The 15,559-nt window shown below is 37.8% G+C and overlaps 1 protein-coding gene across 1 annotated transcript in view; it reads right to left on the bottom strand.

Moving 5' to 3' along the window:
- Positions 1-1,610: 1,610 nt before the first annotated feature.
- The window catches only part of RNF217 (ring finger protein 217), a 140,937-nt gene continuing 126,988 nt past the window's right edge, over positions 1,611-15,559 (bottom strand). Inside the window, exons 4-6 of the mRNA XM_059400653.1 lie at positions 10,776-10,977; positions 4,348-4,419; positions 1,611-2,938 (exon numbers count right to left, since the gene is read on the bottom strand). Of these exons, the coding sequence (XP_059256636.1) occupies positions 2,865-2,938; positions 4,348-4,419; positions 10,776-10,977 (348 nt within the window). The 3' untranslated portion in view covers positions 1,611-2,864. The remainder of the gene's footprint in view (positions 2,939-4,347; positions 4,420-10,775; positions 10,978-15,559) is intronic.

The following is a 15,559-nucleotide window of genomic DNA, read 5'->3' as shown; positions in this document are numbered from 1 at the left end:
ACAGTGGTTACCCCTAGAAAATAAGGGGTGGGCTAGACCAGTTGAATTTGCATTTTATAATTCTATATGGTTTGATTTTTTAAAAGGAGTATATATTACATTTACAATAAAAATGACAAGCTTTGGATAGAACAATATTTATTTTATGTGTGCGTTTCTTTTTCTAAAGTAGCTTTTAGAATTTATCCCAAAAGTTACTAGTGTTTTACTTTCCGTGTTGGCACTAACATATAAATAATCCTTCTTCTTTTCTTCTTTCTTTTTAAGATCTTGATGACACTTAGTAAAAACATTCACAAATTATTACTTTAAGTCACTATCAGGGAAAGGCCGAATATATACCAACTTTTAAAGATAAAAATGTATATATTAATTTAAAAAATCTATGCAATAGAAAAACGAAAATCCTGTGCAACACTGTGACAGTATCTCAAGCATTGATGAGAGAACCTTCGACGATGACAGACGCCATTTTGTAATTGGAAAATTGGAACATTTCCAAATAATATGAAGGTATCTCCAAAAGATAAGTTATTCAAAGGAAGGAATAAAAATCCCTGAGTAAGTCAAAGACAAGATACACAATAACCTAAGAAAATAGATTATCTAAGACCAGAGAGTATATTATTTATTTACTTGGTTTATATGTATGTGGAGTTCGTGTTTATATGCAGCTATGGAAATAGCAGATACACGTGTATGTAGATTGACAAATACATATCTATACACATATCATACATAAACATATCCACTAGATTTAGAGTTCATCGCACTCACATATTGTCAAACTAACACCTAAGTCCCGAAAAACATGAATTTGTGAAAATTAAGCACTCTCACGGCAGACTTACATGGATTTAGGATATAAATTTTCATTTTCTTGTTTTAATACTAGAGCACAAAGAATAGGCACTGAAAAATGTTTGTTGGATGGATGGATGAGTGGTAAGATGAATCTGTGAAATTAGAGCATCTCTTCTCCTTGCATTGTGTTATGTTTAGAAACATGCCATCGGAGAACCATAAATGGCACGCCCTCCTCTAACTGAATGTAGACGAGTCCAGAAACTGCAGTACAGCCATTCTGAGTGTGATCCAGAAAGAACAGACGCTCACTATCCTTGCAAGTAACCTTCACTAGCGTGGACTTTTGTGGTCTGATAAAGATGATAAATGTTTTTTTCTTCGGAGCCCAACAAGACAAACTATCCATGTTAATGCATGTTTTATCACAGAAGTTATTACCATTCAGATAAGGCTGCTGAAAAATAAATGCTACATCTATGCAGATAGCTCATCTTAAGGATTTGGAGACAAGTGGAAACTTCAGGCTTCTTAGTGCTCTTTACGTCCATTCTGCTGATGAACTTCCATGATGAAAACAAAGGAATAGTTTGTTTAGTTTAGTTGCTTTTTTTTTTCTTATTTTTAAAGATGTCTCAGTTTGGTAAAACTTCCTGAAGATATTTCCTTCATTTTTCCAAAAGTTGTTTCTATTTTAGATAAACCCATGAACACCAAAAGCTGTGTTTTTAAATTACCCCATCCATAAGAAGATATCAGCATATTTGATAGTCTTTGAGCAGTAAACATAAAAAAAAACCCTTCAAAACTGTATTTTTTTTTTTTAATGAAAATCTTGGGGACAAATAAAAAGAAAGAAGAGAGAGAGAGAAAGAGAGAAGAGGTAAGAGGGTAGGGTTTCCAAAACTATCACAAATTGACCTAAAGCAGAATTATTGGTAATTACAAGTTGATTAAAAAATTAGCAGAACAGTGATTGTTTAAAGGCTTAAGCAGTTCTTGCTACAGCAAATTTGTTTTTTAAATTAACTAATCCCGTCTGAAGGATTTGTTCATTTAGTAAAACATGGATGCCAAAACTTAAAATATCTGAAAAGACTAAACATCTGGTCTTGAGCAGCCTACCAGTTTCGTCAGTTAATAAAGTTTGATGATCCTCGAGGTGACCTTGCACAAATTTCTGGTGTGTGTGCCTGTGTGTGAGACAGAGAGACAGCAAGGAATCGAAAGGGCCAACATCAAAATAGCCTGTTGTCTACATTGGCTTTAATTCAGTATATTACCAAAATACGCCCAGAAAGGAACGATCATCTTTAAATATGTCTATGAAAATGTGGGAAAATAGCGTAGAGGCATAGAACTCGACAAGTACAAGATTATTGGACCTAGTTTTAATACAGATACTTATACACACACACTCACACCCCTGCACCGATACACGTCAGTAACTCATGGTTCTTCTCATTAATTTTGTTTCACTAGTTCCCTTTTGAGCAGTGAGATTTTTAACAATTATAGCATCTGGAGGATGAAGGAATTCTACTGCTCGGGCCACAGATAAAAACAGGTGCGTATGGTGAGCCTCTGTCTTCTGAAAAGTGGCCTTGCTTGTTTGCACAGTGGGGTGATTTCCGCTATTCACACCAAGTCTCAGAAGAGGGCCTGGAAGGGCGTTTAGGTACAAAGACCGTTCAAACAACGCTTAGGAGAGGCATGCTCAGACAATTCTGAGGATCCCTGGTTCTTAATGAAAATCTTTTCTTCCAAGAACCAGTAAGAAGGTTAGAGTTATGATACAGATATTTATAGTCCATGAAAGTGACCATTTTTGAAAAGCAGCAAACTGTGTAAGGAAAGGAGTCAGGATACCACGGAGGGAGTGCACTGGCGCGAGAGGCACTGTGGCCGGCAGACAACCACGGGGCGGGGCGGGGCGGGGCGGGGCGGGGCAGGGGGCGGGACGGGGCTCAAGTGTTTTTCAAGACAGGAGTCTCAGATGAGTGTGCCATTCTGTGTGGCTCCTACCCGGACCGGCTTCGTTCCACGAAATCATCCGCATTTTACCAGTGCATTCCTGTCCGTGATCGCTTTCTCTGTTTTTTACAAAGGCAATAGATAGGAAATACAAATAAACCTGAGGATAAAAAGAGATGAAAGGTAATTAGGAGGAGAGGCATTTTAGGTCTATATATTTGAAAAGTTTCCATTTTCCATTTTTCATTTTGCAGTCATTTACAAATGATTGCAACTTAGTGATACATGTGGATGAAGGGGGGGGGGAGACACCTATACTATGAAATGGATTTACTCCTATAAGATGTCATTCATTGTTAGTTTTCTGGAGTTCTCTCCCCCTTTGAACAACCTTTCTGACACCAGTGTGAATATGGAATCATGTCTTCTATCAAAATACACAGTCTTAGGTTGATCTTCTTTATTATCCCTAGTCGTACCATTTGCACCCTGATGGGATACTTCAGTCTCGGGCAGTACAGCACATTACTTAGGAACATGGGCTGTAGAGCCAAATGCCAGGTTCGAGTCCCCTGTTCTGACACATATGAGGTCCTAGTAAGCCTTATTTCCTCCATAGTAGAATGTAAATAATAACAGTATCTACTTCCTAAATTGCTTCCTAAATTGTAAGAACTTAAATGTCAGTTACTTTATAATCTTATCTGTCCTGTACATGTAAATTACTTGCTCAATAGAAATTTACATACAAAAGTTTATTTTATTTAGAAAAGAAAAAAAATACCACCTATTATGTGGAACAGTCATCAAAGCAATCTTTATGGATAGTGTTTAATTCAAAATTCTCTAAAGGAATGGTTCTCAAAGTCTGGGGTCCCTGGACCAGTGGCAGGAGTAACCTGGGAACTTCTTAGAACTGGAAATCTTTGGGCCCTGCCCCTATATAGAGTCAGAAACCTAGAGTAGAAACCAGAAACCTGTGTTTTAACCAGTCCTCAAGGTTATTCTACAACATGCTGGAGTATGAGAACCACTGTTTTAAAACACCTATTTCAGTAGACTTGTATGAATGAAACTATATGGAATCACTCCTACATTTTCTGTTTGCCAGTGCTGAGGTACATGTTGGGAATAAGTTCCTGTTCATGCTGAAGCTATCTTTTTTACCCAGGGTACGCTTACACTAGAACAAACCAATTATACAAGGGTATACCGGAGCCTTTTTTCTTGTTGGTCCAACCTAAACTCAGAATCGGAAAATCTGGGTTCCAGTCCATTAAACTCTATCATTAAATTACTCGTTGTATTAACTTTCATATTAAAAGGGAATTAATAATGCTTTATAAGATGTATGAATCAAAGTCTTTACAGACTGCAAAAGTGTCACACAAATACATCCTATATGAAATACACCCTCTGAATCCATAAGTCATGTGCTGATGAACATCTAAAGCAAGCATGGAACAGATATGTCCACTTAGTAACTGACTCATGTTACTACATTTACACTCATATTTTCTCTACGGCACTCAAAAGATTCTAATCTCAGATATGTTAAGTGCTTCTTACCGATTACAACTGCTATGGCCCCTAGTGCTAATCCCAAGACCAGGATTAGAGGTGCAACGAATAATTTTCCAGCTGGAAAACAAAAGGCAAGACCATTTAGAGTCTTAAAACTAATTTATCAAACAATTTCAGCAATGCTTTTTAATACCACAGTGTACATTGTTTTTTAAGAAGTGTGATTATAATTAAGGCAATATTTCTCTTAGGAAATGGATCAGGTGTAGAACAAATATACTTATGTAAATTCAGTAACCCCACAGAAGTCCTGGGCACATTAGTCAAATATTTCATAAATCATTTAAACTTTCTAACCAAAAAAATTCCAGTGTTAGTGGTTCACTTTATTCTACCAGGACTATTCATCTTGGTGCTTTTCCTTTAGATCTCTGTCATTTTTCAAGATTCTGAAAGATTAATAAGGGAGTGATAGATTCTGAGTTGGTAGAAGAAAATCTAATTAGCTCACAAAATGGAAAGCTAATAGGTGCTACAGATGGCTTACATCCAAGCCCACATCTGAAAAAGTGATTTACTTACTTCCTGGGTTCAAAGAAGAGTAATAATATGAAGACCTAGCAGGCTGAACTACAACTGGGATGCTTATATATTGTTATGGAGCGCCTTGGTGGCTCAGTCGGTTAAGCCTCTGACTCTTGATTTCAGCCCAGGTCATCATCTCAGGGTCCTGGAATCCAGCCCCACATCCAGCTCTGTGCACAGCCAGGAATCTGCCTGAGGATTCTCTCTCTCCCCCCGACTCTCTCCCCTGTCAGTGCTCTCCCTCTCTCTCTCTCTCTTTTTTAAAGATTTTATTTATTTATTTGATGGACAGAGATCACAAGTAGGCGGAGAGGCAGGCAGAGAGAGAAGAGGAAGCAGGCTCCCTGCTGAGCAGAGAGTCCAATGTGAGGCTCGATCCCAGGACCCTGGGATCATGACCTGAGCTGAAGGCAGAGGCTTTAACCACTGAGCCACCCAGGCACCCCTGCTCTTGCTCTCTTAATAAATAAATAAATAAATAAATAAATAAATGTTTTAAAAAATAGAAATAGATAAATATTATTAGAGAAAATTATCAATATACAGTATATTTAAGGTTATTCCAATGAATCATTTTAATAAATTCAAAGAAACAACTGATACTATCAGAGGGGAGGGGTAAGGGAGATTGACAAAATGGGTGAAGGGGAGAGGGCGATATAGGCTTCCAATTATGGAATGAATTAAGTTACTGGGATAAAAGGCATAGCATAGGGAATATAGGCGGTGATACTGTAATGGTGTGTGGTGGCAGATGGTAGCTATCCATGTGGGGAGCACAGCATAATGTACAGAGAAACTGAATCACTGTATTGTATACCCAAAACTAATGTAACATTGTATGTCAACTAGAGTAAAAATAAAAATTAAAACATAAATTGGAAGGTCTGCATTGGTCTCATGGAAAAATAAAATGTGAGAAAATTAAAAGAAAGCACTTATAAGAAAGCTACGTGCTGGTCAGGTGGCCAAATGATGGCATCAGCCAGCACTTTTTTTCTGAATAAATAGCTGAGGAGCGATTATATTAAATGCTGGTTTCATGTAAACAGGGCACAGAGTTCACAGTCAGAATTCCACTCACTTTGAAAGGCACAGCACACACGGAAAGAGGGCAGTAGTTAATATCTTGTCATTATATAGTAACCTTGACCTTAAGGCATGTGAACAGCTGCACCACTCAAACACAACAAGAGATGAGAAGGAATGGAAGGGCTTTGCCATTTAAGGATACACCAGCAACAGCACTCTACAATTAACGACAGTAATTTGGAATAAGCAATTACATTAAAAAAAAAAAAGAAAGAAACACAATGCTGTCATTTGTTGGAAGTTTGTCAGAAAAGTATTCATTTTTTTATGTTTAAGGAATGGTCTCTGGAATCATGACCAGACAGCTAGAAGATACAGTCTTTAATATCTAATTTAAAAAGAGGACTATTTAAATGTCTAACTATGGCATTCACTTATATTTTTTGCCAATGACAGAATCCAGTTAAGTAATATGAAATCTTTTTTTTTTCAAAAGATTTTATTTATTCATTTAACAGGGAGAGAGAGAGACCACAAGAATAGGGAGCAGCAGGCAGAGGGAGAGGGCGAAGCAGGGAGCCTTATGCAGGGCTCATGGAGCAGGGAGCCTTATGCAGGGCTTAATGCCAGGACTCTGAGAACATGACCCAAGCTGGAGACATACACTTAATTGACTGAGCCACCCAGGCACCTCAGTAATATGAAATCTTACTGAACAATGACATTTTTTACATTCTTAAAGCTGTGCTTAAGAGAGTTTTAGAATATATTGGCCTGGATATTTTATTTTTATTTTTTAAGAGGTTTATTTATTTATTCTAGAGAGAGACAGAACAGGGAGGGGCAGAGAGAGATGGAGACAAGTAGACTCCTTATTGAGCGGGGAGCCCACCTCAGGGCTCCATCCCAGGACCCTGAGATCATGACCTGAGTTGAAATCAAGAGTTGGATGCTGAACCAACTGAGCCACCCAGGAGCCCCTGGCCTGCATATTTTAAAAAAAATCTGTTTTTTCCTATGCCCATTGCTCAGTATAATCATTCATGTTTCCTTTTAAAATAATTAATATATTTTAATAATAATAATGAAACGTGATTGCAGAGTACTAGCACTAATTGTTTTTTTTCTCTAAGTATCAAAAAATTCAAAGAACCAGTGAGCTTTTTCTTTGGGAAGTAATAAACTTATTCCAATCATATAATCAATGTTTAATACATGTTTAATTTTACTTTTGAAACTGTTTTGAGGAATTAAGCACATCTTCTTTTATTCCTAGATTATTAACAATTCATTTAAAATACTATTCTCAATAGCTGAAATAATATTCTATTATATCCATAAATATCTTACTTAAATATTCATGTGTTTAATTTTCTGTTCCTTTTCTTTGCTATTTTAAAATATACCTACAAACAAACCACTGTCAGTCTAGATTTATCATTTTTTAAAAAAGATTTTATTTATTTACTTGACAGACAGAGATCACAAATAGGCAGAAAGGCAGGCAGAGAGAGAGGAGAAAGCAGGCTCCCCGCGGAGCAGAGAGCCCACCCAATGTGGGGCTTGATCCCAGGACCCTGGGATCATGACCTGAGCCGAAGGCAGAGGCTTTAACCCACTGAGCCACCCAGGTACCCCTAGATTTATCATATTTTAAAATATCCTTCACCTTACTATCCAATTTCTTTGCCAAAGAATTGCACAGAATTTCTAATTCATTCAATAGGGTATGAAAGACCAGCATTGAGTATTAACAAAAAAGTTTGCTAATCAATAGTTCAAAAAAACTCTTTTTAATTTACATTTCTCTGCCTACTAATAGCATTAAATATTTTAAAAAATGTTTATTGGCTACTTGCATTTTTTCAATTTTGGTTCCAGAGCTCATTATTTAAAAAAAAAAATTGGATAATTATTTTTGGAGGAGACTCTATTGCTTTTGTTCATATAAACTATCTGCCACTTAGAAATCAGTTAAAGACCTATATTTTCTTTCCTATTATACCCTTTAACATAATACTTTGAGCATCTGTATGTAATGGTATGAGAATTCAGTACTTCTTCTCCATCACTTTTATTCCCAACACCATTCATTGAATAATCTGCCTACTCCCACCAGGGGGATACCCCCATGTCAGAAGCTGCTAAACCCATCCTCAAATCTCTGTTCTCCCTTGTTCTTTATGAGTAGAACCTCTGATGCATAGGTGGGCACACGGTCACATGGAATGCAAACCATGTTTCCCATCTTCGAGCTGTGAGAGCAGAGCAGGCACTTTCTCTGCCTCTGTCCAAGGACATGTGGAGGTTGCAGTCCCAAATGGAGGGAGCAAACTGGGTTATGTCCCATGAAAACAAAGAGTAGGAGGGCTTTGCTATCATCCACCTTCTCTCTTATACGGCAGGGCAGGGAGAAGCTAAGTTTGTGACTTACAGAGTCATTCCTTTTCCAGCCTTTTGTGTGGCTGGGAGAGGTGTGGACCACCTTATTTGGAGTTATGGTCCAACAGCAGTTAGAGACAGCCATATGGGAGGTGGGAAAGCAGGTGTGGGAGGGAGAGCTTCTCGGAAAGCCAGCTGCTCCCTACTTGTCAGGTTTGTCCCGACACACAGGTGCATGCACACACATAGTAGAAAAGAGGCCCCAAAGGAAACCATTTACAGAAAGCTGACCATAAAATTTTTAATAAAAACAGAAGAAACTGTGCAGAGAAGATATTCCCTGCCGACAATGTTCACTGGCTGTGCATTTTATAGGCCGTTAAATAACTCAACTCCTATTTTATGACCCAAGAAGAGGATTCTAGTGGCCTTCAGGCAAATAAGATGACCCAAAGAGAATGTATCCAAAATAATACTGGACAAATAAGGCAAGAAATAACTTCCCTTATTTAAGAGTGATTAAACCAAATAACAAAAAGGGACAGGTTGCCTGGGTGGCTCAGTGGGTTAAGCCTCTGCCTTCAGCTCAGGTCATGATCTCAGGGTCCTGAGATTGAGCCCCGCATTGGGCTCTCAGCTCAGAGGGAGCCTGCTTCCCTCTCTCTCTCTGCCTGTCTCTCTGCCTACTTATGATCTCTGTCTGTCAAATAAACAAACAAAATCTTAAAAAAAAGGGACAAATGATGATCAAATAAGAGATTATTAAAATAAAAATGGAAGGAAACATCTTATCACAAAATGTCATTGAAGTAAGAAAAAAAACTAGTAATACAGAAAATATAAGAATTTTGTATTTTTTTGGTTGTTCTCTGTATATAGTCTTACAAATAGGTTATAGCTCAAAACTTAATTTGAAATTTAGTATTCTCATGGTAGTAATGTTATAAATAGGCATTAGATTCCCCAGCTATCCCACCAAACTCTATTTAATAAGTAAATATTGGGCATACAATTATAATACATACAAGCAAATAAACAGCAAATATATATACTACAAACAACTAAACAGGAAAACATTGAAAATCATTAAAACCAATCTTGACCATATTAAATGCTATTGGTTGTGAGCAATTACATTTAATTAAAGGTCAACAAGAATATTTACATAGAGATCATACAAGATTTTAGAAAATGATGGCACTGGTTTCCATAAGTTAAGATGAATTTTAAAATATATGTTCTTTTACCTAAAAGAAATGCACCATTAGCACCAGCTTTGTTCTGATTCGCCATCATAGGATTCTAGTAAGGTGAGAGAGCTACAATAATAATAAAGTGATGGAGGCTTAAAGAGAGATAAAAAGAGATTTTCATGAAGTAACTAGGCAAAAGTAGGCAGAAAATGGGAAATGTGGAAGGTGTTGGCACATACATGAGAAAGACTCTCAGAGGTGAAAGTATTGAAGTTTTGTGTAATGGAATAGAGAGAAGAAACCTCACAGTGGATACATTCCAGAGAGGTAGGGAGCTAATTGAGGAAGACGTATCAGGTCAGAAGAACTCCTATCACACAAAGGTGGTGGCATCAGCCCAGAGCAGGAAATCTGGGTTTATGTTTGCATATTTGTGTATGAGACCATGTGTTGTTGAGGACAAAGAAGGGGGTAAAATCTTAAAGCATAAAGGTATCGCATTTGGATATTTAAACTTGGGTTTGTATGTAATGAGGGCATTTGATACTCACTTCATTAACTGTTAGCTATTATATTAACTATTATTACAATAGGAACATACATACAATGGCATCGACTATATAGATACAATAAGAATCCAGCACAAGGCTCTGAAACATGGGGATTTTTATTTATTTTAGTTATAAATTTTTTTTGATTGATTGAAAGGTGGGGCAGGAGAGACCCACATGCACTAGAGAGCAGGGAGGGGGAGGGGCAGAAGGAGAGGGAGAACAGAGAAACCTAAGCAGGCTTGATCTCACCACCCTGAGATCATGACCTGAGCCCAAATCAAGAGTCTAAGGCTTAACCAGAGGAGACACCCTGGTGCCAAATAGGGCTTTTCAAAAACTGTATTGCATGTCCTTCATGAATGGAGTATATGTGTACAACAAGGTGCTATGTATTGTCAACAGAAAAATAAATGTGACATGGTCCCTCTCATCAAGTGGCTTATAATAAGGCTTCAGAAATTTAAAATATGAATTTGCATTTCTGCAGTATAGTAAATAATTTGTTTTTCAAACAAAATCTGCTTGCTCATATAAGTTGTCTAGCCACCAAATTTAAATTTCCATTCCAAACTCAAAAGTAGAGAAAATTTCTTCCTCCTGTTTTTGGGTCAAGTCCCCACTAGAATACCTGACAGGTGCTCAGAATTATCATAGCTAATACATCTGCATTCTCTTATCATGGCTTACTTCCCAGAAAACATTCCTATAAAGCATGTCAGATACTTACCACAGACTGACCCTCGCACTAATCTCCTTAGATGAGGTCTCTCTGGGAGGTAGCGATATTTGCAGCCAAATATACTGAGGTTTGATGTGTGGTCTCCAAAGAAACGGAGTTGGCGGTATCTTTCCCCACATCGATAACAAAAATTAGTGTTACATTGTGAGCAGGTCATATGGTCACATCCTTCAGTTCTCTGGATGTGGATCTGTATTGACGACAGAGAAAAAGACTGGAAAAAGTTATTATATGTTTTTACAAGTGAAATCTGGCAAGTGTTATCGAACAAACAGTTTCCATCAAAGCAAAAGCCTTCCACAGCAGTTTACTTACAATCACACTGTGCAAGATTGTGTTTGTATCAGATACTCTAATGTATAAATCTCAGTAACATTTCAGGTATTCAAGCTGTTGGCTTATTTTGCCCAACATATAAACAGGCACATTGCAAAGAAAACTCACTTATCTCTCTAGACATACACCTAACTCAGTGGTTAGGAGGCAATTTAAAATGCTGTGAAAGTATATTATGTTTATGCTATGATCAGCAAGAATGAGGTGATTTGAGGAATTAGAAGAGATGAAGAATATTCCTTAGAAGAAAAGATCACGTAAAACTCTGTGTGCATAATTAAAAAGGCACAGAAATCTTTTTTTTCAAAAAATTTTATTTCTAAGTAAACTGTACACCCAACATGGGGCTCAAACTCACAAACCCCTGAGATCGAGAGTCACATGCTCTATGGACTGAACCAGTCAGACACCCTAAGTAGGAGTCTTTCTTTGGGGAAGAAAATGATAGCAGCTGTAAGTGTATTCACAATAACATTTCAGTTTCCAATTTTTTTTTTTTTTTTTTTCAGTTTCCAATTCTAATGTCATTCGCAAGTATGTTTTCGGGACTATTTATACAATGCCTTCTGTTAAACTCAGCATTTTCCTCTATTGCTGCAGTCAAGTTACATGTAAACAGAGCTTCACCCATAATGTAATAAGAACTGTACTCCCACAGTCTACCAAGTACCCAGCATGGGGGGTCACTGTCTCGAGCCCTGGGACCATGTTACAATAAAGATGTATTCCTTGGGGTACCTGGGTGGCTCAGTCATTAAGCGTCTGCCTTTGGCTCGGGTCATGATCCCAGAGTCCTGGGATCAAGCCCCATGTTGGGCTCCCTGCTCAGTGGGGAGTCTGCTTCTTCCTCTCCCACTCCCCTGCTTGTGCGTGGGCTCTCTCTCTCTCTCTCAATCTCTCTGTGTTTCTCTGTCAAATAAATAAAATCTTTTAAAAAAGATATTGTTCAAATAAATAAAATCTTTTAAAAAAAATATTGTTCCTTGAGAAATAATTGGATTCTTGGCTCAGAACCTTTATGGACACTGTACATAAACTGGGGCCATCTTTCATTCAAGTATATGCATTCTTTGTTAGGTGAATTACCATGAAAGAGAACTTAACACTGCTTCATAAAAAAAGAAAAAGATTTGGTTACACTGTCTAACCTTATGTTAGGTTAAAACAGGATCACCAGAAATGGTCTTCCCATTTCACTACAGAATAGGCATTTGCTACATTCAAGTCAAATCCCACTCATTCTTGTTTATTTATATATTTATTATTTATATATTAGTTCTTTGCTTAGAAAATGTATTCAAAATGTCCCCAGTACCTTTCTGACTATTGTAATTTCTACCCATGACTTTGCTTGGGGATGAGTATGTCAGCGAGTATTTAATGTAATTGGGAATTTCACAACATGTGAGACAAACCCACCACTGGTTGCCTCTTTTTAGTGAAGCCCTGGTTGCAGCCCACAACTTGCCACAATTTTAAAAGAGTAAATTCTACATCCAGCATGGGGCTTGAACTCACGACCTCGGGAGTTATATGCTCTACCACCTGAGCCAGCCAGGTTCCCCCAACTCTACACATTTCATTTAAAATCCTACTCTCCTTCCCCTGATACACAAGGTAGTTCCCTGAACTTCAATAGTACAGTTATATATTTATATTTTTCAAAAGCTACTCAACAATTATAGAAATGAGATCAAATCATCCAGGAAAAAGAGAAGATGTTTAAAGTGAAAAGAGAAATTTCAAAGTTGGGAGATAAAGAAAGCTATCCATTACAAAATATGACCTTCTTTCATAGTTTTTGAAAAGAAAAATTTTGAAATTGCTAACTACAAATCATATGCAGCATTTCAGTTTTAGTGATTCAATAACCAAAATTTTGAACGTCAATTTAAAAGAACAATATGAATTTTTAGAAGGACTTCTGAGGGTGCTTTTAAAATAACAGTACACAGTAATCATAGTAATGGTGAAAGTTTCATTTGATAATACACATATTTGTGAATCCATCCTCTGTGGGAGGCCGCAATAAGATTTGAGACGAGAACCAAACCAGTCCCTGACTTGTGCCTCCTTTAAAGTCCAAATAACCTAACAAAAGGTTTAGGACGGGAAAAGTTGAGTAGCACTGAGAAGGGGTCTGTGCTATGTGTTGTGCGCTCGCCTACGTGACTTCCCACACGCTTGCTAAACAAATGAGAACAATTCAGTTGGGGTCATAAGTTCATGGCTGGTCCTTGCTGGTCCTTGCTGCCCTAGTACAGCCCATAAATTACTTTCAGGTTTGCTGTATCAATACAGAACAATTGTACTGGCATCAGCCATTTGGCATCACGAGGTCTGCTTATAGTTAAGTGTGAAACTTATTATGGGAACTCGTGGTTGTTTAACTAGACACAGATGTATTGCTTCTCCTATTGTAATATCACTATATATATGGCCTTAATGCTTTGAGTAAACTTAGCACTGTTGGACATCCTCCTCAGCGCTCCTCCTGCCCCCATCTCTCCCCTTCTCGAGTTCTTTTCTTCATCCTCTTACCCTCACACTCCTGGTCGATTTGTTGTGCCAACCATAACAATCCTCTATCCACCTATCCATCCATCCACCTACCATCCATCCATCTACCTATCTACCTACCTACCAACCATCTACCTACCTGTTTACCTACTACCATCCATCCATCCGCCCACCTACCTACCTACCAATCTACCTACTGGAGAGTTTCTAGGCGACGATGACTATTTTGAAGAAGTAATAACTAAACAAAGGGCACTACAATGACTGCCACCATAGCAGGCACTTAATAAATGATAACTGAATGAACTGAGAAAGAAAAGTGTCCCAAATGGTTGGCAGGACATTCGGTACTGAAGATCATTAGGCTGATTATAGGTTAAATGTCCTTTCCCTCCCAGTAGCTGACTCTTGGCAGGTAAGTCTCAGCTCATAGGGAGGTAGAAAAAGTCTGGGCTTTGACTTCACCAAGCCCTGTGTTTGAATTCTGGCTCCACAAGCTACATAGAAAGAGGTTACTTCTTGCTTCGATTTAGATGTTACTTACATGAGAATAAAAATGTGATAACATATATATGGTGCCTAACCCATTGTTGGGCACTTACTGAGTCAGATCAATATTATATTGATTCCATCTATCCCTTTCCCTTTCCCCACCTAAAAATGTGAGAAATGCAATGCCTGATAAATGTAACTGCACACCCTCTGACCACTGGGTAGTCGCCATTCCTATGTTTTCATATGGGTAATTCTTGGTTGATGCTAAACTAGAGAGTGCCTTCCTAGGCAAGGACTAGTTTGTGGTCAGGTGCATATGAACATCTCTGGTCCAGGGTTACTACCAAATCCTTATGGGCCAATAGAAGCAAAACTTGTTTTTCCTGCTATTGGCCACTTCATCTTTTTAAATTATATTAATTTTTTTTTCTTTTACCTGACAGTCCAGTAAGAGTAAATCCAGATTTTGTGAGACCTGAAGATTATCCAATTTGAGGGGCCCTCTTAAAAGAGAAGAATGTAAATTACAAGTACAGTTGACCCTTGAACAACAGGAAGGTTAGGGGCAATGAGCCCCCCTGCAGTAAAAAATCTGCCTGTAACTTCTGACTCCCCCCAAAATTTGCTAATAGCTTACCGCTGACCAAAAATCTTACTGATTAGATAAACAGTTGATTAACACGTATTTTATATATTATATGCTGTATTCTTACAATAAAGTAAGCTATAGAAGAGAAAATGTTACTAAGAAAATCACAAGAAAGAAAAAATACATTTACAGTGAATCTGCACAGTTCAAACCTATGTTGTTCAAGAGCCAACTGTACAAGTTAAATACAAGGCCTAAGAAGGGGCTTGTACAGGTGAGGGTCTCTGGGACTTAAGGTCCTTAGCTTCCTGATAATTTCTCATCGAATCCAGCACTTCCCCTCTGTTCTGCCTGTTTCTGTGAACAATTCTGAAGAACCATTTCTGTTACCACAACCATTTCATAGTCATGCCATTCAGAAATAATAGAGGCCAAAAGTTCTAGTGGACCCTTGAACTATTTCTGATCCTTCTTCAGATCCCTGAGCACTAGGAGAAATCCTGTTCAAAGACAATTGCTGACCACCCAAAATAAAGGTTACTTCAAGTCGACTCAGCTTTTTGATTGTATGTTGTATATGATCTTTAATGGAAATAAGGACACTTAATGCATTTCCTGGTCACACAGCATAGTGTTGTATGTGATCTATAAAGGGAAAAGGACTAATATTTGTTTAGAGCCCATTAATGTGCCAAGAATTGTACATAGATTAGCACTGTTAAGTCTCATAACCGCACCTGAGACTGGCGTTCTTATTCCTAACCCGAGATAGGAAAAGTAATCTACTTGAGTGAATGGAGAAAGGATTTTGATTCGTGTCTCTTTCTTTATT

This window comes from Mustela nigripes, chromosome 5 (genome assembly GCF_022355385.1).
Source record: "Mustela nigripes isolate SB6536 chromosome 5, MUSNIG.SB6536, whole genome shotgun sequence".
In the NCBI taxonomy this organism is placed as follows: Eukaryota; Metazoa; Chordata; class Mammalia; order Carnivora; family Mustelidae; genus Mustela; species Mustela nigripes.
The sequence above is the reverse complement of the archived record's forward strand: the minus strand, read 5'-3'. Positions and strand labels throughout refer to the sequence as shown.